Below are 22,725 nucleotides of genomic sequence, written 5' to 3'. Positions count from 1 at the left end.
GAAATAACACTGATGATCTTTACTTATATATTTAAAGTTTTCTGAGTATTTTAATTCATTCTTTATTTAACTGTGGAGTTACACACACTTATGATATTGCACAAATATTCTGGACAAAAAAGGGTTAGGGTTAGGGTTATTCTTGTGATTTAATCATCTTACTGACACTTACTGAAGGCGTTGAATCTTATGAACGTGGAGTCAAAGATTTTTTGATGAAGGAACAGAGCTCCCCCTGCTGGTTATATGAGCTAATTAAAATCATTCTTATTGAGTGATTTGGGAATGATTTGACAGGTTGGTTTTTAATATAAATTTGTTTTTTGTAATTGAAAATCAAGTTTTCCTTTTTTTTTTTTTTTTTGTCTGCAGAGTGCTTTGTTATTTGTGGCCCCATACAGCTGATGTTTCATCATCAGCAGCATGTATCAACAGAGAGGAGGACTAAAGTCATTTTCTGTGATGACTCTTGACCTCTGGGGCTTCATTAATGTTACTTAAAACCATAATATTCTAGTAGTATAGAGTGGTTTTCACATATTTTCTCCTTCTTAACTGTGTTACAAAAGCGGCAGCAACGCAGTTTCCCAATCAATAAAGTTCTGCTGATTGTAAGCGCCATTTCTCTCAGTGCTAACTAACTTCCCTCTGCTGGTTTAGCCGCACCACTCCCCCATCAAACAAACAACAAAACAAAGCAAAGAATGCTGACATTAATTGGCATAACAATATAATTAAATGTACCCAAACACCAAATTACCTCCGATTATTTTCAGTCGTGTCGCCACTAGATGTCAGCGCAGTGCTTCGCAGATCTGAGGCCATGTTGTCCGTCCTGAACACCTTGGCCCATATCAGGCTCATTCAGCACACACCTCCATCCTCAGAGCAGGAAACCTTCAGCTCCTGATTCACCAGAGGAGGCTTTCAAAATAATTTATCTAAAGTAAATCTAGTCCAAAGGTGGTGGTGGTGGTGGTGGTGGTGGTGGTGGTGGGGGGGGACTTTATCCTGCCCAGGGATTTTAACTACCACCTATCGGCGGCGGCCCCCACCTGTCCGGGAGAGGGTGCCCGCCGGCCCGGTCCGCCTCAGTCCGGCAGGTCCCCTCCTCGGGTTCCTGCTCTCAGCTGACGTCAGGAGAAATGGCGGACCAGGATGGCAGCGACACATCTCCTCCGGAGTCCCAAGGTGAGTTTCACACGGACACAAAACTAAACTCGGACTTACTCTGAAGTCGGACTAAATGCTGACGGATCCGTAGAGTCTTAGTGAGTCCGTTTGTGTGTTTGTATCTGTGTCTGAGCGCTGATGTTGAATTACAGTCAGACTGAAGTTTAAATCGGAGCCGGTCGGTCACGGGACTGGGATTAACTATGAAACAACAACTCACCCGACAGGTTTTTCTGTCTTTCTTCATCAGACACGACGTGTCATTGATCCCACTTCAACATGCTCTACCTTTCCCCTTTGTCGTTGTGCACTCAGACACCTGTTGCTGACATTTTGCCAACTTGTCAAAACGCCGCTTCAATCGAAGTGAATTCGTGTAATTTTATATATACATATATAAGTTGTCCAACTTGTAATAAATATTGGACTTGCCTTTTATAAAAACAAACTTTCTGTAACACAGTGAAGTGTGCCACATTTGGCCCAATGCTAAACTAATTTATGGCGTCGTGAGTAAAAATTAACTAAAGGACCTTAAAGGCAACAGCTCACTTTTTTTTTGGCCTGTTGGTGTGCGCTCTTAAGCATATCTTTACTTTATATGGACATTTTTTCTACTTGTTTTTGTAATTCAGTGCAGAATGAATTAGGTCTTGGATCATTGTGGAACATAAGAAAGCATATTTGCATATTTGCATATTTCTCCTCCGGCCCCGCCTCGTTAGTGACGACACAACAGGTGATTTTCATCAGCTGCTAATGGCAAATACCTGCCATGACGTCACAGACCAGGATCTGATGGTAGGGCAGCAGCGTGTTGCTTTAAAAAGTAAAATATGTTTTAAAGCTTATCTCGAGGGGGCTGATGATACCAGATCTTGTTCAGGAATATGTTGTTGTTGTTGGAGAAAAGCTGTCATCAGCTGATCAGTTGAGGATTGTTATCCTTGCTGTGCACAAATTTGGAAAAGTGCCGCTTTATCATAACTTGCTTGTTTAGGTGTGTTTTGAATACCAAACCACGATAGCTTCAAACTGGATTGAGCAGTTTATCCAGCAGGTGTAGAGTAAAAGGACATACAGCTATTAATAACAAACTATGTCACATTGCCATTACAACTTTGCTCCCAAGCACTATTTGAACTTCACTTTCTATCCCCACCGTGAAATTATGGGTTATAGTATGTCCACTTTATTTGTCAAAAAAAGGTAATGTCACTAAATGTATTACTGTCATCTTTCTAAATGTATGCTTGAATATATTCTTGAGTATAGTCAAGCAGTATATTCTAAATTCACATTATGTGTGCATGCAGGAGAACTGTCTGCATTACCTTAAGTGGACAAATTGACAAAACAAATTGTTATCTGTAGATTTAGACCGAATAAGTAATTGTATTTGTAAATGTGCCTGTAGTTAAAATAAATAATTTGTTCCCAGTCTGTCTCTTATACACACATTCATTAGGTGTAAAAAGGGTGTGTAGCCTACCCTGTCCGGTTAAAGTCTGAGTGTAGAATTACTCTATCCTGCAGGGACAAAGATCAGATTGCTCTATGATGACTGTGTGTTTGTACAACATGTGCTCCCAAAGATGAGACAGCAAATCTTGTCCTTAATTCCTTTTATATACCACAGGTGTCTATTGGCAGATGCTCCACCTGCCAGACTACATATCAAGCTATACTCTTGTTTGTATAAATCTAAGGCTGACTACAAACAGTGTCCCCGTAATGTGTTTCAGCTAAGATAGCTATCTTGTTCAGTCTTTTGTCCCCTTGATGTTTTACACCAATGGTTCTCAAACTTTTTTGGTCATTTCCCACTGTGAACAAGTGGGGATTTTCAAGCCACGCTTGACCCTGTCATCCCAACAAAAATCTTGGCAAATTACATTTTATTTTATAAAACATCAACGCCAAGTTCAAAAAGAAAAGAGAGTGCAGTTGTGCCATCATAACTCATATCTTGAATCAAAAAGAAAAAGAACAGTAGTCAAATAATGAAGTAGTGTTTCATTTGCAATCTGTGCAAAAAAAAAACAAGAGAACTTTCCTTTTATTAGTGGCTGCAATGTGCCTGTTTTGCACTGCACATCCTTTCAAAACTGGGTTGCAGGCATGAAACTGCCACTCTCAAGTCATGCTCAATGTTGAGCTGAGATCTGTATTTCGTTTTCAGAGGTGTGTGTGTGAGTTAGTTAGTTCTTTTGTGGTCCGCATCACAAGTGTATCCATGTTGCTCAGGCTACCTTGTTGTCCCGCTGCAAATATTGGCCCGCTGCAATTATCCTACCGACGTCAATCATTGTTTTTGCGCTTTAGTCCCAGGTTACATTTTTCTCCCGGTCTCCTAATGCTCATTAATCATTTTAGCCGTTAATTCTTACTTTGTTTGTATGTGGGTGTTTTGTTTAGAGTGAATTATCTTCATTGCAAATAAAGAAAAGCATTTACAGTAAGATAGGCATGAAATTGAAAATCTCCTCCCGTTTGTTGTGCCCCACCTGTCATGTCTCCGTTCCCCACCGGTGGATCACGCCCCACACTTTGAGAAGCACTGTTTTACACTATGGTGTCCTAAGTGGCTCTAACATTTCAAGCTGTCCTGCTGATTGTTTAATCTCTGTGTGCATTTGCCTTGGTAGATATCCGATAAGTGTGCTCTGCACTGATACAGTTTGTCCATGCTCGTGTGTGGATTATTGAGTAGACTTCCAATAATGCAGAAAGTTGTGAAAAATATTAATCACAAATTCCATGAACTTAGATTGACTTTGTAAATTGTCCACCTTTCGTGAACCAAGGTCTCAGTTGTGCAAAACAACTGAAAATGTGTTTAGTAATTGTGTTTGTGAAATGGGGGGTGGAGGTGGGTAATGGGGGTCTTGGTGTGTGCTTTGTCGTTAATTTTTGTTTTTATTTTTACTATTGCTTATGGATGGTGACGGGGCTCCCAATAAATTAGCATTCTAATAGTAAGTGTATGTGAATGTGTTGTCTCTCTTTGAACCCTAACTTATAATGATTCAAGTAATTCTTCTAATTTAGGCAAGTTCAAAACCCCAAGATGGTTTAGTCTAAATACTGCTCTCTGTAAGGCCAGCCACACATTAATTGCAGTATTTCCATATTTGCTGCACAGTTGGTTATTGTGACGTGTCAAATAGCTGATGGCTCTTTAAGCGGAGAATGGGGTGGGGACCTATCCTATGTGCTCTATGGACACACCCCTTCTCCAGATACTGCTCCGTGTGTGTGTGTGTGTGTGTGTGTGTGTGTGTGTGTGTGTGTGTGTGTGTGTGTGTGTGTGTGTGTGTGTGTGTGTGTGTGTGTGTTAATTGCACTCTCCCACTGCGTAATCAGCCCATGTGCTGCTGCTGTTGGGAAAACCCTTTGCTGGTACAGACCACCTTCCACTTCTGTATTCACACTGAATATTTCAACAGCCCTGCTGCTCTCTGTTACCTGTGTGTGTGTGCGCACCATAGAGCCTCTGCTTGCATGACGCAAGTTTGCATTTGCAGGATTGATGGTGCACGAGAGACAGTCGAGTAAGAAGGGAGAAGCAGGGCTGCAGCAATAGTGTGACAGCAACAGCATCTCTTGAGGAGCGAGGGAGTCCAATCCTACTAGCTCTTGGCCAAGACAGTCTTTTGGATTAAGTCTTCTTTTCTTAACCAGACTACAAGAGCTCATCCTCAGTCTCACTCTGTCTCTTTCACTCTCCTCTCAATGCCTGGCACTGCCATCGCAGACAGGATGGACATTGCACAGTGAGCTGCTCTGTTTGTCACATTAACACCTTCCCTAAACATCATTATGTACTTCATCCTTTTTTCATAATCTTTATCTTGATCCTTTTTCTGTAATCCATCTAAAATGATTTCTTCCATCTATCTTGCTCTTTTTTTCTCTGTCCTCCCCCTCCCCTCTTCCCCTCGCTTCTCCCTGCTCCCTCAGAGCTGCAATGTGCAGTCAGGTCTTAGTATTAGCTGTTAGCTATTGCCGGTTTACTTCGTCACTAGAGGGGAGGCAGTAAGAGGTGACCCTATCCTTCAGCATCCTGTTGGGATCCATCGCTGATTTTCCCCCTCACTCATCCTGCCACCCACCCAGTGCTGCAGGGTGGGATGGGCAGGGGCTGGATGAGTTAGCTAGGGGATAGAGGGTTAGCAACAGGACAGGCGATGTCAGAGGGTAAAGGACGAGGAGGGTGTGCAGGTGGGTGCTTGCTGGGAAAGTGGAAGCGGCAGAAGGGAGGCAGCCACACAGCCATCCCAGCACTCTTCACCATCTCTGAAGAAGAGGAGGGACAAAAGCGGAGAGGTCCTCGAAGGAGGAAAAAAAAAGGTATGAAGAGAAAAAGAAACTTAAAGTGGAACGCAAAATGAATTGGAATGCTTGGGCACTTTGTGCTGTTAAACTCCTATATTGTGTCTGTGTGTGTATGGACATGTTTGTGTGTTTGTTAGCGCATTAATATCTTGGACACTAAGACTACTACAGCACTGGAGAGTCATCCTGGTAGATGACTGGAAAAATATCTATTAGGATGAAAAATATGCGTGTCTGTATTTAATTGGATGCCAAGGAGCTTGAATGATTATGGAATTGTTTTGCTCTGTGTGTGGTTTGCAGTTATAGACTCATAAAGCCATCTTGGTCAGCCAACCAGGGACAGGTGTGTGTGTGTGTGTTTGTATGTTGAAACTAGCTGACATGGCAAGATTAGGTCAACAGAAGGACAACAGATGAGAATGAAGGTTCAGTTTACTTCATATGTGTATGTGGTTTTAATGCACCAGTGAGCAGAGCAGTCAGTCAAAAAGACAGGGACTGCAGTCACAGCAGGTTGAACGTGTGAAGTTCACTCACTAACTTTTCTCCTACTGCCGTTTTGACAGCATATGTTGTTATTTATTGTTTATACTTATTGATTTGTTCATTTGATACCATTTTGTCCTGTCAAGTTTCCAGGGACAGTTGCTTTGCCAAGAGTAAAGCAGGGAACAGGCAGTGGAACAGCTATGGACCGTGTTTTATAGGTATAATATTGCAAACAAACTTTGGCCATTTTCAGACCAGGCAGTAACTTGGGTCTTATGCAATGTGGTCAGAAGCGGACAACTTAGCAGGTCAGTTTACAACTGGCATTAAAATGTATCTGAGAAGGCGGCCACTTATGATCAAATTTTACTCCCCACTTTGCTTAGAAATAAGCAGGTGAAGAAAAGGTGTGGTGATGACTAAGTGAATGCATGCACCGCCATCAGCTACAAGTTAAAGTTGATATTGTGGCACACCGCAATAAATAAATCAGTGCGAGGGAAACATTGAGTGCTCAAATATTTTCAGTTCATAATGAAACTGACAGGACAAATCAGACTCTGATGTAAATCAGCTTTTCAGGTTCCTTCTGAATAGACAATGCACTGCTGCTCTGAAAACACTGTTCAGTCAGCTGCAATTCATGGCAAGTTTTTGTTCGTTTATCATTGTTCTTCGTTTATTTGCGGTATTTTCTCTACTGATTCATGAGGTGTAGTTTCATAACAAATTTATTGTGGAAGAGTAACATCAATGACCTAGGGGGATAAGTTTTATGCTTTTCACCCATATGATACTAACGTAAATCAAGACATACAGTAGCGAGTTGCGTTGCTGTGTAAAAAAAAAAAAAAAAAAAACCTAACTTGACTCATCTCATCTATTTAAGATAGAAATTACATTCATAATTGCATTTCCTTTCAGTGAATGGCATGATTCTCATACTAAGGGCTTTGCTGTTTCCTCATGGGCCAGCCATGTGTACAGAGCTCAATTAGACATAAATAATAGAGGAGAATAGGCAAAGGGAAGTAGAATAATAACTATCCTGTGTTCATCCTTATCTTACCTTTTCATTCATTAAAATCACTGTGGTGTTCATGAAATAAGTGGAGTTTTTAAATTGCTTTTAGATGTGTAATAGCATGGCTGGGTTGAAAATATTTGAATGGATATATTATTTATTTCCGATAGAGTTAAGATGGTTTTGATATTGGTTGAAAAAAGTACTTTTCCCTCATCCTTAATCTCTGAATTTGTCCCCTCATATCAATTTGGGTGCAAACCATAAACTGATATTGATGACAGATTGCAGATTTTCCATACTAGAATGCAGCCTCGTGTGCTATAAAGTAGTAGTCACCCTGTTTGCACCTGTTATGCAGGTCTGAAAGGCCTCTGCTGGCCAAAGCTTAGCGTTTAGCTTAGCATTAGCAGTAGCTAATCCTCTCAGGCTGCAGGCGAGGCAGGAGACACACGGTGTGCCTGCCTGCTACCCACTGGCCTGGACAGCACAGCATTAATCGCCAACTCTGACCATTTAATCTGACTGCCAATGAATGCAGATAGATTGGGGGTTGGGAGTGCACATACACCAGAATGAAAGGAGGGAGGGCCAGATTAAACAGTCACACTCTCCCTATGTCTCACTCTCTGTCTCTCTTACACACACACACACACACACACACACACACATATATACATAAACACACACACGGACAAAAGGATGGGGGGTGGAGAGTCACCACAACCTGTCTCGCACTCAGCTGGCTCTCAACAACAGTGACGCCGACTACAGCTGACCTCTTGCTTTTTCTCCCTATCTGCTTTCCCCTTAACTGTAGAAACACTTGAGTTTTGGGTGGTCCCATTTTCAGTTGTGAGGAATTTGATTTTTTTTTTCTGTTCCCCCACCCACAGCTGCACCATGGACTTTGGATTTGAGCTTATCTTACATTGTGTAGGATGTTTTCAGGAAGAAGGAACGTTGATTTTGGCCCTCTGGGCTCACTAGCTGAAGTAGGAGTTCAACAGGTCTCATCCTGGGATTGACTCTCCTGGAATCATGAGCCAAAATCCAGGTAAAGGTTTGTGCTGAGATAAGGGGACTTGTGGGGCTGCCATTTATAAATCTTTACAGATTTAACAGGGTGCAGGGTGGTAATAAACAGTAAAGACTGTAAATGTCATGATAGTTTTTTTTTCCCCTTGTAACCACAGCTTACTGGATTTGAAATGACAGTTACCGTGAGAGGGAATTCTACATTGTTTACCCAAAAAGCAGAGCTCTTTGTTAGTGTGTTGTTTGTTTTTTAGGAAATACAGAGGTAGGCCAGATGAAAGCATGGCAGTAGTAGTCTTTGACACTTTACTGGTGGATATTTATGGCTAGGATGAAGCACTATACCTCTGTGTTAGCAGAAGTTGTTAAACAGCTGTCTAGTGCGCACAAGCAAATATAATTGATGCTATTTGCGGTTTGTTTCATGACTCCTACAACAGATGGATGAGCCTTTGACACTTGTTGGGAACACCAATAATAACCAATGAACCAATAATAAACACATTTCACTGTTGAATTCACAGGGCACGGTGTTTTAAGAGGTAGTTCTCCTGTTGAGTCGGCCATCCTGTGCACGTTGCGATCAGAATTACAGTCAACTCCATTATTCTACCTGTACAAATTATGATGTAGAAGTAGATAATGTAGGAGAATGTATTCTCACATCAAGAGTGAGTACATAGATACATGGGTACCCATGATACGAGTTTACACTCTCATCTCAGGAATCAAGATTTGTGCTTAGCCAAGATGGAAGCCAGTGTAGCAGCCTCATTAAGCTCAAGTCTTCCATCAGTTCTACTCTGATCATGTATCCAGAGCATTCAACTTTGTCTCGTTCTCTTTGGAAGGCTTTATTCATGACTTTAAGTCATTCCCTCTGTAGGGTAATAGTATAGCAAAACTAAGGCCCAATGCTACTCTGATCTGCACACAGTCTCATCTCTGTCAGTAGCCCACATGATGCTCTTTGAGCTTGACTGGCCTCTTCAATATTGCGAATCATTTAAGTTGACTGATTTCTACTTATTCAGTGTATGCTGTCTGGGAATTTGGGCTATGCAAAAGGTAATTTGTGTATATAAGCATATACACAATGCTTTTCACTGGACTTAAACAGCATGGTAAGCCCTGTAACCATATATGTCTCCAACTGTCTGATTAATTTTAAAAGGTGAAGTAGCTCCATTTGTCAGTTACACGTGGCGCAATTGAATGATAATGTTACAAAGTTGGTTGGCTGCTGTTCATTCAAAAATGATTTAATGTGAATCAGTCGTGTTGACAACATGGCAACTTTTACTTGTGTAGCACCATTGTTATTTCTATTTATTTTTTAGTACCTGCCAAGAGATTTAGACAAACCATATTAGTTTCTAGTTGCTAATGCACTGTGTGTATTAGGTTGAGTTTCTATACAGATGTATGAGATTGCATGGGGATTGTGATGAGAATTTTAGTAGCACAGCGTCTTACATTATAGGTGACTAATATCTAGCTTTTATGAGTCTTGTCGTTTTCACAGTGTGAATTTGAGAAATTCATATACAAAAAGGTTCATTGTAAAGTCAGTTATGTCTCTCTCCCAGCTCTCTCTCTCTCAACCCAACTGGTCAAAGCAGATGGCCACACTCCTTGAACCTGATTCTGCCTGAGGTCCCATCCTCTTAAAGAAGTGTTTTTTTGTTTTTTGTTTTTTTTTCCCTTGCAACTAGCTTGCTCATGGTGAGATGTGTTGGGTCCCTATAATTCTATAGAGTTTGATCTAGACCTGCTCTATATGCAAAGTGCCTGGATGTAATTCTGTTATGATTTGAGACTATATAAACAAATGAGATGTTTTTTAATTTGAAAAATAATGTCTGTGAGCAAATACAGGAGAGAATGGCTGTTGAATTATCTATGTCAAGTAATTTGAGATTAGCTGTATATTCTGTACATGTTCTGTCTGAAAGAACCTCATGCTAGTCAGAGTGAAGGTTGCATGCAAAAACACACCTCTGACATCACTATATTTTAGCTTGCACATTATATTTTTATAACAGAATACAGTGTGTATCATGCAAATGTTTTGATAGCACACCTACTGTACTGTATCCACTTACACAAGCTGGTTTTCATAATATTTTCTGTTTTCACAATATTGCTTCCTGCTGCACTGACCCAAGTTTCCTACAAGAAACATTCACAGCCATTTTTGTGGGTGATGAATTGTTTATTAATTATAATTCCATTGATCCATGCTACTATACTGCTCCTGTTCTTAGCGTTTTTATACATTGTGAATTGTCTTTAAATGTCTTTAGAGCATTTCCAGGTCTTTTCATTGAAGTGCTTCAGTCTCAAATTGTCAAATTAACTCAAGTGATGCTGCCATTTCCCTATCACCACTGTCAGAAGGTCCACCGTATCACCCTCCAGAGTCTAACTTGATATGAGCTCTGTCTTCTGTCTATTTCATTAATGGTCTTAAGACCTCTCTCTCAGAGTTCATCTCATTTTTGCTATTATTGTACTTAATCCAATGCCCATTCAAATTCCCAGTTCAATATTTGGCTGCAGGACATTGTCCTTTCTCAATGAGTCAATCTTTTGTTTGAGGAAAATGATTTCAGGAGGAGGACTACATAGAATACACATTATTGTAACCTGGCCCAGCCATGCTTTTCCTGTTATAACAATAGCCATTATGAAGCCAGCCAGGGCCCGGTGCACCTGAGGCAGCATGGGCTTGTTAATACTTGTGTATACACCCCTATAGTTGTCCCACAGACTGTGATATGTAATACCTCTACAGTCATGACCTCATATCTTTGTCCAGCATGTCCTTTGTGAACTACCATAAGGCATCTGAATGTGTCAGGGTGGAAACAGCATCAACTCTTTGGATTTATATAATTTTTTGGAACGTCACAAACCATAAATAGTAGAACTAAGAAAACAAACCCCACCATGGCTTTGTCTCAAAACCGCCATTTTCTTTCCTTAATATATCATTATTAACTGCAACTTAGCTGAAGCATTACTTTTGTAATTGAAACAAAAATTAAAGTAAGCTGTTGCAATTTTGATTGATACATTAAGTGTCCTCAAGCATTTGAAGAGACTCCACTTGTAGCATTGGCTTTGAGGTCAATACCTTGTTCCTGGCATCATTAATCATCCAGTTGAGCTAACGTGCCATTGAAATTAAGAGATAAAGAAGCCATGTAGAAAGGAGGGAGAGAGAAAAACGTGGAAAGGGCTGTGTGTTCTGTTCTATTTCAGGTAGAGGCCATCTGTTTTACTTTGTCTGGATCAGGGGGACAGATTTAATTTGGTCGTCATCTTTCTGGGACAGATTGGTCTCTGTGGAGGCTCAACTCTCACTCATTCTTGATTGTACCCACAGAAAGCTGCAGTGTATGTTTTGTATTAAATTGTTATTTTCCACATCTACCTCTGCATATCATATTTGGGGAATATACTCGTGTGATGTACTAAAAAATCGACAACAACCAGACATCACTATAAGATTGCCTTTATTATCTTGCAACTCTAATACTGTTTGTCCTTGTGTCCTTCATTAATTGAGTCAGCCACTTAGTCCAAAGCACAAAGGCATCTGCATGTTTTCATTTTGGGACGTTTGGGACTAGCCCATCTGCTTCTGTATAAAGCCCAATGTTAAGCATTATGTCTGTGTCCAGGAGCCTGGCCTGAAAATGCTGAGTCACCTTAAGCCCGATGGTGTCATTAATCAATAGCCTTGCTCTAAGCTGAGTCACAACATGGCATCACACTGACAATGTTTGCAAATAAAGGAAACGTGGTACAAGTTGTTTCGCACCAATTCTGACTCCTGACAGACTGCACCACAGGGCTTGAACACACTGCAGAGATGGCAGACCGACTATCAGCATTGTCTGTCTGTTATAAACTAACTGTTAGATACAGTTATTAGAAAGGAAAATATATCTCTCTATTGTGTATACAAGCGAGATTAGCCTAGGTCTTCTTACAGTTGGTGCTGGATGGGAAAAGGGTCCATTTTTACTTTTGTGTTGTTTTAATGTAGGACTGCATGTCAGCTTAGGTGCATTGTAATGCAGACTGAAGAAGAGTAGCTGTTGCCTCAGTGACAGCTAATAAGGATCCTACAAAACAATACCGATAGATTTGGTAGAATTTGAATTTAAGAAAGTTCTGGAAACACTGTCTCTGGTCTTTCTTTCCAGCATCTTACTCCTACTATAAATCAGAGGATGGCACATTGTATTCAGCCAGCCGGCCAAGTTCCTCAGGGTCCGGACAGACCTACACTCCCACCCTGACACCTACCTCCACTCAAGCCCCCAGTAGGGCCACCACCAGCAACAGCCCCTATAACAATGCTGCTACCAAAACAGGTAAGTTGGGGGATATTTCTCTCATATAAAAAAAACAAAGAACACATGATTGTTCTGTCTTCCTCACTCTCTCCACGCAGCTGCTGAGTAGTTTGTTCTGCTGTTTAACTTTTATTTGTGCTGCAGACTCACTTCTCTTTAACAAGATTGACGAGAGACAGAGGTTGGCCCGTGAGCGCCGGGAGGAGCGTGAGAAACAGAATGGTGTGTATTCTGTATGTGTGTGTGCATGTTTGGCTCAAACAGCAGACTGTAGATCGATGTGTAAAGGGACTTTAAATGCATCCCCCACTTCTTCCAGCAACATATCATTAACTTGGTTTGTAGCTGTGCTGAAGTGCTTGTTTCTCTAGTTGTTACATAAAGTCTTGGCTGGAAACTGCACCCCCGTCACCATGGTACCCATGTTACATAATGGGTCAAACCACATGGGACAGGTTTTAGGAACACTTGTGTCTTGAATGTGTACTCTTGTGTTAGTTTGTAAGTGACATACTGCAACAGATGAGTTTGGGTCATGGCTTGTTTGTCTTTGCACGTGCCTATCGCTGAAGTGTGTTTGTTTTTGTCATATTGCACCGTGGTCGTACCTCTGGCCCCAGCTGAGAGGCTGAGGGACTTCCTTTGTGTTGAGAGTTAAAGCCTAATCACATGATCCACAGCTGACCCATCATACTGTTACTGCAAGCCGATGTGTATGCATATGATCAGCCGCACTTCAATGATTTCTTTCTCTCTTTTTGCCATTTCAGCACATGAACACATAGTTATGCTTGTGCGGTAGTTGTTAAGTGTGTGTTTTCTGCATCATGCCTCAGCTGTCAAGGAGGCCCAGTGGCAGGCACGCGAGGAAAGAGCCAGACAGCACTATGAGAAGCACCTGGAGGAAAAGAGGAAAAAGCTGGAGGAGCAGAGGATAAAGGAGGAGAAGAGACGGGCTGCAGTGGAAGAGAAACGACGACTGAAACTGGAAGAGGACAGGGTACTGAAACATGTCATAACCATGTCTGTTCATACAGATGTTACAGAAGCACACAGACCGACATATTAAAGCATATTTATCACTCTGGGCATAAAAACCGTATGTTACACTCCAATCGCAATCTCCCACCAATAACATTTTCATCATCTGGCTAACAAATATCTCTTTCTGGTAAGTCATTTACATGATATGTGGCCCTTCCTCCAGAGTTTAAACTCCCCTGCCATCTCCTCTCTGCACACCAGTTTGTGTCTCATTTGTGTTTGCATGACAGCATGTGTCACAGACTGTCAAGCTGTAATGTTTCCTTTTTTCACCCCTTTCTTACAGGAGTTACAAGTATGACATGTATTTGATTTTGAAGGTTATTTAATCTAGAAAAAGCAAATTCTGTGTTCCAAACTTTTCGTAAAGATATTGTGAAGATTAATATAAATGCTATTTTCATTGTTGTATTTTTTTGGCTAAAGATTCGTCATGAGGCGGTGATGCATCGGACATTAGAGAGGAGCCAGAGAGCAAGACAGAAGCCCAACCGCTGGTCGTGGGGAGGGGCGCTGCACACAAATACTCCCAGCACCCCAGCCGGTACTTTAACATGCTACACATCTACATGCATTAGCTCCACAAGCCAACACTCTCCACAGTCATAACAGTGACACCTAAAAATCTCATACCATGAAGTTTGGTGTGAGGCTCATCAGTCCTCACATTTACTGACCACATCTGATCTTGCTGTTGCTGACAGCATACCTCTTGTGTAAATATGTCTGCCAGCCTCTGCGTGTCTGTTATTCTGCCATGTTTATGTTTCAATTTTTCAGATTCGCTGCCCTCTGTTGATACTGCTGACTCACACCCTGCTCTACCTCTCTGCCTCTTGCTCCCCCATCCCCCCTTATTCTCAAACTCAACACCTACCTGACTCCCTTTCTCTCTCACCTTCACTCTTGCATCTCCCTCCTGTCTGCTCTTTGTTTCTCTGCCATTGTCCTTCCCCTCCTGGTCCAGGTTTTGTTGAGTCAGCTTTCCTCTATCCACTCGACCTTGCTGGACTGGAGCACATGCAAAGTGCTTTCAGTCTCTACCGCAGATACGGAGTGACCTCGCAATGTGAATATTCAAGCACTGTTAGTTAGCTGGTTAGATGGCTGACTGTAGCACTGTTACCCTACAACACTTTTGCCATTAGTGTAAATGTAGGCCAATGTGAATGGCATGTTTAGTATTTGTTGTTTTATTTGAACGTAGCAATCCGGTTTGTCACATGGCATAAAATTCCGAGACAGGATCGTTCATGTAAACCACTATAGCTTCATTTTTAGATGATATAAGACCCATTTAGCACTAATTCATTTTTAATAATTTCCCCCTTTTAGCGACATATTTGTAGTTTTTTCATTTCTAACCACTTAACCAGAACTCGTAGAGTAGAATGTCTCCAGCGCACCATCTTTTTCTCTCTTTAGGTCCCATATTAAATAATACACCATTCATTTGTTTTTATGCTGCTTCTTCGTTAGATGCTGACAGGCGGTCAGTGTCCACGATGAATTTATCGAGACATGCAGATCCTGTCATTACCAAGCGCCTCTCCTCCTCCTCTGCCACACTCCTACACTCACCAGACCGAGGTAATAAAGATGAACATTACACACAAACAGTCACATAATTTATTACATTATTCATTTGTGATGGACTGCCTTTGGCTGAATTGTTATGCCATCGTGTCTGTTTTGGTTCTGTGGCCACTTCTGGCTTGGGAGTGTAGTGACACTGAAGAAAATAGGAGATGCACAACTTACTTTTTTGCCACAAATTAAATGACAAGCAAAGTACTGGTCAGATGTCTGTGAGGTTAGCATTTTACACTGGTTATCAGCTAATAGGCTGCTGGCTGTAATTTCATATGATATTGACCCTCTCATCTCTACACTGAAAAAAAAAGCATCTACTAATCTTTAAAATATATATCATTTGAAGAGTCATCATGTTCTGTGATATTCATATGTTGCTGACAGGCCTACAGATGAGAACAGCCTCCACCCCTGTTATTAGCAAAGCTCAGTCTAAACCACGCCTCCACCAAGGAAAGACCAACCAGCACAAAAACACAGGTGTTTTTTGGGAAATATTTGCAATTTGCTCCCAATTTTACATCTGCACTTTGAAGCAAAAAGATCATGAGCTGGAAACTAGAAAGGAATTCTGAAACGAAATGAACAGTGCTCGACACACATTTTGTCTCGACGAAGACAAGGAAACATCTGTGTTCAATTTTTAAGGTAAAGTGTCACTGAACAGTTGTTTGAGATGACATTTGAACCGACCAAATTTGATTTAGAAGTGATGTTATTCCAGAATGATGTGCCCACATTCAGCTAACAGAGTGCATTGTATATGTGCATGTGTTTCATCAGAGGGATCAAGATTTTTTTCCTCCCTCTGGCGTGACCCCTTTCTCTAATCCTCTGTAGGATAATCTTTTTGTTTTTGTGGGAACACTCCATGCCGTTTTTATCCACACTGAAAAATCAGCACCCACTTTTCACCAGGGGAGAGACATGTAGATATAGACACTCAAACGCTACAAACCAGCCTCAGTTTCCTTTGCATAGTTTCCAGCCCAGTTGTATCTTTGCCCTTCTCTGTGAAACCTGCAACCTTGTACTCAGCTTCATTATCGGGGTGAACTGTGCTGCATGTTTTGCCTGATAAACTGTCCTTTGAAGTTACAAATCAGGTGTTCATAAAGATGAATGAATTAAGTGTTGCATCATTCTCGATCAGGTGCCAAGGACTGTGCATGGCCAAATATTCGGACTTAGCTGCGCAAAAGCTCCCTGCACATTTTAAATGATTTGCCAGTTTCAGTTTATTGCTCTCCTCAGTGTTTGTGCTTGGTTTGCACTTCACCTCAGGCTGTTTGCTTTCACTCTCAACTAACAGTCTGGTTTAGCAGGTGTAGGTGAAACATAACAGCCTGTGCATGGATACAACTTCACCTTAGCTCCTGTCTACACAGTGCAAGAAAAAGGACTGGTATCAAGTTTTTATAACTATGCATCAGTTTAATCTGCTTTTTCTGGTTACTTTGGGTAATCACTGGGCAGCCAATTGCTTTAATTGTCATCAAACCTCATTGCATATGTGTTTGCAGGGCTACGCCGTCTTCCATTGACGCCATGGGAGAGCAATGTGGTGAACCGCCTGCAGCAGCCAACACACTCCTACTTGGCCCGCAGTCGCAGTGCCATGAGTCTGTCTGGAGAACATACGGGTAACACACACATCCATCATGAGAGAGCCCCCATAGTTTATATGGTGAATAGACTGAGATGTTCACAGGATGGACATGCTCATAGTTATGTCTGTGTCTTGGCCAGAATAGTTTCCGATTTTAATCAGATTTGGCTTTTCTAACAGCATTATACTGCGTAAAACTTCCTTCACCAGCCTGTAACAGGCACACTAAGCTGGCACGCGCACACACACACACACACACACACACACACACACACACATACACATACACTCTCGCACACACAAGGATCTAAACATGTGAGCTGGTTAGGGTTGGTATTCTCTCATTGACATTCCCTGTCCTTTGTTGTTACCATTGCACCAGTGATTTTATTTGAAACGTATAGTGGAATTCCTTTCAATTCCTAACATTTTATAGCAATATATCTGCCTGGTAATTTGAGGCCTATTTCTTCTTCTTCTTCTTCTGTTACTTTATAGGAAGTGTGTTTTTCCCCGTCTTGTAGTTTTTAGAATAATTTCATATTATGCTGAATGCTCAATAATTCCTATTCACATATCTGTGAATAGTAATTTATTCTGTCCAAGTAGAAATACATTAATACTGGGACTTTTTACAGCAACTGTCACTAATGTCTTCTTTCTCTTTTTTTCTTTCTACCTAAACCATTCCTCTCACACCTCCCCTGGTCTTCTCAACTGCTTGGCTACTTTATTAATTTGACATCCATCAAATTGATCAAATTCCTTCCTATACTTCCCTATCTCCTCGATCTTTTACTCCTCTTTACCAACTCCCTTCCAATGATCCACTCTTCCACATTCTGTCCATTACTGTCCTTGAAATGATCCCAATCTCCCACCTTGTACATCACCATAGCCATGCCTGTGTGTCCTCGCTCAGTGTCTTGCCACCCCATGGGCTCCATATCCTTCAAGGCCCTGCAGGCCCAACCTCTCCCTCATTACTGCAGCCAGGGCAGGGGCATCAGTAGGGAGCCAGCCTCATCCTCCTACACCACCCCACGCAGGAGGACCACTGGTACCACACAGGTAGGCCAGGACCAGCGTACGTATTTGACTGTATGACAGAAAGAAATAGTATTTCAGATAGGCTGAATGTAACTATGACACTGTCCGGTTGAAGGTCATTTTGATATTGATATTTGGTGTCTTGATGTGCGCTCCATTTTTGCTCATCTTCAATGTTGATGATGTTCCAGATCAGTCAGACACAATAAATCACAGTATTTGACTAACTGACACACACTCACTCGACTGCACCCACTGTCCATCTGTCTGCTGCTCTGTCACAGCTTATGCCATTAAGGACTTAGAAGGAGAGCATCTTCTGCACACACTGACGCACACACACAAAGTACCTAGACACAATGCAGCCACCTACAGTTATACGTGTTGTCTGTAATGATTTTTTTATTATAATTAGAGCATTGATGTCCAGGAACATGATGGTTCTCTTTAGGTGAGGATTTAGCTGAACATTAGTCATCGAAACATGAGAGATGAGTTGGTTGGTTTTGGGGCTAATGCAAAGGTCAAAAATAATGCAGCGCTAAAAGGGAGTCTGTCCGAGTGTAATCCTAATCATCTTCGACTGCTGTCAGTGGGACACCTGTGTCCAAGCACAGTCTGTTCTACATGATTACCTGCCATGTTGCTAAGGGCATTTTGTGTAAAGCAATGTTTCATTGAAAACACAAGGCTGTTGTACCAGGCTACTGATTAAAAGTGGAAAAGGACCTGCACAGTTTGAATAGTTGTTTCCCCTCCATGTCCTGCCCCATCAGCAAAAGGACCGTGACAACGTTAGGAAGTCATGGAGCAACCTGTCACTCCCGTTGGCCCCCATTATGACTGTTCCCCCCAGAAAACGCTGCTCTTCCCCAGGCAAGAAGAGCAGAAAAGTGACAGCACCCTCTCCTGGCAGGTAGGATAACTGCTGCTATGACAGTTGACAGAACAAGGGTCATTCATAGATTTGTGTCTGATTGGATACTAACACTAGTAAGTGAGCAGCTTACTCTTATTTGGGCCAAAACTCTCAAGCCATATGCTGCTTTTCTCTCCTGCACACAGGGCTCCACTGAAGACAGCGGGGCGGCCTCCCACCCCTAAGCTGCTGAAGTCCCCAGGGGCAGAGGACCCTGGAAACCTTCGTCCAGTCAGAATCACATCTGAGAGCCCCCACCACCCATCTCCCACTGGGGCCCAAGAGGACGAGGAAGAGCAGGTTCTCAGTCCTTCTCAGCCTCGACCTCAGCCTCTGGGTCAGAACAAGGCCTCGAATGATCAGACACTGGCAGCACCGACAGGAACCGGTGAGCTGTTACAACTCTTCAAACACTTTGACAGTCGCATTATCAGCAGGTTAGCAGTTTGAGCCATTCAGTATTTTTTTTCTTCTCCAGAGAGTGTAAGCAGTCCTCCTGCCCACAAGCCTACAGCAGGTACCACAGATCCAGAGGAGGCCAGTCGTATCTTGGCTGAGAAACGAAGGCTGGCCCGTGAACAGAGGGAGAGAGAAGAAGAAGAGCGCAGGCTACAGGAGGAACAAGCGAGGTGTGCGCATGATCACTAGAGACCAGGTGTGTAGTACTGGAGTTGTGTGAAAGTGCGTCCCAGATGGTGATAATCTTGCGTATCTGTACAGGTTAGCAAAGGAGGAGATGGCTCGTCGAAAGGCAGAGGAGCGGGCAAAGAGAGAGGAGGAGGCTCAGCGGCAGGCGGAGGAGAGGAAGAGGAGGGAGGAGGAGCAGAGGAAGATGGAGGAAGAGCGACTTCAGAATGAGCGAGAAGAGGCAGAGAGACTCCAGAAACAGGTCAGAGGAAATAAAAAAAATTTTATACTAAGACCCATTTGTGTTAATCACACAAGACTAAAAGATTATGTGTGTGTTAGAAAGAGGAGGAAGACTCTCGACAGAGAGAGGAGACAGAGCGACTAAGGAAGGAGAGAGAGAAACACTTCCAGAAAGAGGAAGCTGAACGCTTGGAGAGAAAAAAGGTAAAACATGTTCACACACATCATTCAATGATATTCCTCAGGCACAGTTTGTTTAAAGGCTTCGTTTTTTCAATCATCAGCGCCTGGAAGAGATTATGAAGAGGACAAGACGTTCAGATGCAACAGATAAGGTAAAGGAAAGAAACATAGCATCTGACTGCAGATAAGCGTTTTGAGCTCTCATTCTCTTCTTCTTCTCTCCCACTTCCAGAAAGTCAACAGGAATGCAGACAGCCCAGGTACTTTAACTGACCTTTCTCTACAATCGTGTAAATTCTTTATTTGAACCCATGCTAGAAAAGCCATTGCAGTTGTTTCCATGATACTATCTCTGACTGCAGTGTCGGCTTTTTCCCATCATCAGCCTCTCCTGCTCCACCTGCTGCGACTGTGTCTTCTACACACAACAGCAATGGGAACAGTCAGCAACCTGAGCACTGCCCAGGCCCCGGCACTGAAGCACTGACTTACCCTGACCAGAGGTACAGATGCAGGCCAGCACCACAAAAACGTTTTAATTCATCACATACTTGCTGGGTGCTGTTTTATCATTACTGAATGCCTGTAATAAGGAAACAAAACTGACTGTATTTCTCCTCTCCAGGGAAAATGGGGAGTTTGAGGAGGTGATCATATTGCCTTCACATTCCAGGTTGTCTCCTCCTGAGGGAGAGGAGGAGGAGGAGCAGCAGCAGGAGAGAGTTCCTGCCGTTGCCTTCAGGGAGAATGGTCTCCTGAAGCCTCTGAGTGGACTAGAGGATATATCAGCCCAGCAGGGACCAGGTCTGCCTCGTCACTTTACTCTCTTTATGAATTTAGCATGATCTGATCTAGCAGGCGGGAAGGGAAATGAAACTTTCTCAGTGTGCTTTTATATAATTCCACCAAACTGCCTCTCATTATCCATCCTTTCCTCACACACTCTCACTATATCCTCATTGTCATCTGAAATATGCCGTTTGCCTTATTTACATTTGACTTGCAGCAAAAGGTTCTATTCGGATTGACTAAAATGGTGCAATGTGACATTAAAAACCAACATTTATTAAAGTTGATAGAAATCATATCATCCCGAACTGAATAATAAAGATGCTACAGGGTGCATGTGATATTAATGAGGCATGAAGTACCTTCAGCTGATAGTTTTCAGACTCTTTACTTTATATAGACTTTACTGAACCATTATATACATTTTATTTTATTAGATGTTGCCTGATCCCCTGTGAGACTGAGAAGACTCCACACCCATTGAGAGGAGAGAGGTGGAGAAACACAGAGCTGATGAACTGAATCAAAGGAAGGGCTCACAGCTCCAGAGGTTTATTTTCTCACCTGCCCAGGACACCAGAACACCACATCAATTTCCCAAAGACGGTGTCTCCAAAGATCTCCATAAAGAATCTTCAGAGAGAAGTTACTTTTCCCTCAACGGACGGGAACAGATCATCTCTCTGACTGTGGCCGTGTTTACACTTGGTCATGTTTGTTCTGTGTACAACCCCTCCTTCCCTTGATTCTCAAATGGAAGTCCTGAAATCATGGGAGGGCACTCATAAATCCCCTTACTCTCGTGTTGTGTGTTTGTATGTATGAGATCAGTCACGATACTTGAAGATATTTCTGTTGAACTCCTGTAATCAGACTGACTGAATAGGTAATGTGATGTTAGAACTGAAACAGCTCTGAATTATAACGTTTCAGTTATGTGTGGATTCTCTCTAACTGGAACCTTGTTATTCTCAACTTTTCAGCATTTCAGTGGAAATATTACAGAAGAGATGGGGCATACTGTAGGAATGATTTCGGTGCATGAAGGTGTATCAAAGGTACAGGAAAAGCTCGTGGTGTAGCATATCTTACTGTGTCTACAGTGTTTGGAACTAGAGGTTATTATTGGGGTGCGGCAGCAGCGTTGGCATATCAAGGAGTTTAAGTTAAATATTTTCTCAGACAACTGAGAAATTAGAATGTAAACTAGAATTTTTTGGTTTCATTTAATTATTGTACAGATGAAATGTGATTCTTTTTGTCCCCACTCTTTCTTGTCTCAGTGTCAAACTGAGGAAAAACTCTGCTTTGAAGTTAAGTCCTGCCCATTCCTTTTCATTTGTCTGACAGACCACTTTGCCGTAGCTTAGCTACCTGGTGTTAAGGCTATTTGCTCTGGAGGGAGTACAAATATAGTAAAATTAATTTACAGATGAAGTTAGTTTTGAAATGTAACTATTTCTGGGGATTTTGAATTTAGGAAAATGCTGCTAATTTTGATGTTTCTTTGCCTTACTGCATTGTGGAGAGAATGAAGTGACTTGTCTGAACTTGGTCTCATTGAAATGAAAATATGCATTCCCTGTGAGCTTTGACATTCTGACCACACACAAACTCTCCACTGGTTTTCTTTTAGTTAAAAATAATGAAGAAATGACTGTTATGGCTGTAAAGGAGCTGTTAAATGAATGTGGGTGGATTCAAGTAAAACACTGGAACTTAACCCATGCATGGCCACAATCTTCAATCTTTTTTGCTCAATTTCTAGTAATGCTGCTCTCTTCACATTTATTTCTAACGTTTGCAACTAGTTTCCTCTGTCTCTACACTCTTGCAGTATCACCAGAATGAAGGAAACTTCAGACAGATTGTCAATATCTGGGTGTGAAGTACTGTTTTGCCAGCAGTACCTAGCATGCCATTAGCAACATGGTAATTTGAAGTAGCCTGCAAAGAAATCGCTTCAAGAAAAACAAAGTCTCTTGTAAAATATATTATAGATAACCTATGAATTATGTAAAAAATTGATATATTTTCTAAAGACTCTCCAAAGTTTTGAAAACTAACAAGCTCTCTACAGAGAAATGAGGCTGTGAGATAAGATTTGACCAACCATAAAACAAATCTTTGTATAACTGTTCCAGATGAAATAAAACATTGAATTTGATCACCTGTTCACTCATGATTTTACAATAATTGCCTCCCTTTTTCCTGAGCAGTAATAGGAAAACAG

General features: G+C 41.8%; 2 protein-coding genes across 9 annotated transcripts in view; one reads left to right on the top strand and one right to left on the bottom strand.

The window, feature by feature from the left end:
• Positions 1 to 1,346, bottom strand: part of iyd (iodotyrosine deiodinase) — a 29,336-nt gene extending 27,990 nt beyond the window's left edge. For both annotated transcript variants that reach the window (XM_029495964.1, XM_029495965.1), the window contains exon 1: positions 761 to 1,346. The gene's annotated coding sequence lies outside the window, so the exon portion shown is untranslated. The remainder of the gene's footprint in view (positions 1 to 760) is intronic.
• Positions 993 to 22,653, top strand: map7b (microtubule-associated protein 7b). 7 transcript variants are annotated; one of them, XM_029495957.1, is made up of 19 exons: positions 993 to 1,191; positions 12,283 to 12,453; positions 12,580 to 12,657; positions 13,272 to 13,435; positions 13,906 to 14,023; positions 14,959 to 15,069; positions 15,457 to 15,552; positions 16,596 to 16,715; positions 17,604 to 17,752; positions 18,508 to 18,647; positions 18,797 to 19,038; positions 19,129 to 19,279; positions 19,371 to 19,539; positions 19,620 to 19,724; positions 19,805 to 19,855; positions 19,936 to 19,963; positions 20,089 to 20,206; positions 20,329 to 20,507; positions 20,930 to 22,653. In XM_029495957.1, exons 1-19 carry the CDS (start codon positions 1,146 to 1,148, stop codon positions 20,938 to 20,940), a joined length of 2,247 nt encoding a protein of 748 aa, XP_029351817.1. In that variant the 5' UTR covers positions 993 to 1,145; the 3' UTR covers positions 20,941 to 22,653. The 7 variants fall into 7 exon arrangements, with proteins under 7 accessions (XP_029351817.1, XP_029351816.1, XP_029351819.1 ...); XM_029495956.1 differs by having other exon boundaries at positions 17,580 to 17,752; XM_029495959.1 differs by lacking the exon at positions 15,457 to 15,552.
• The last annotated feature ends 72 nt before the right edge of the window (positions 22,654 to 22,725 follow it).

Source organism: Echeneis naucrates, chromosome 24 (assembly GCF_900963305.1).
Source record: "Echeneis naucrates chromosome 24, fEcheNa1.1, whole genome shotgun sequence".
NCBI lineage: Eukaryota > Metazoa > Chordata > Actinopteri > Carangiformes > Echeneidae > Echeneis > Echeneis naucrates.
This window is presented reverse-complemented; position numbering and strand designations above follow the sequence as displayed.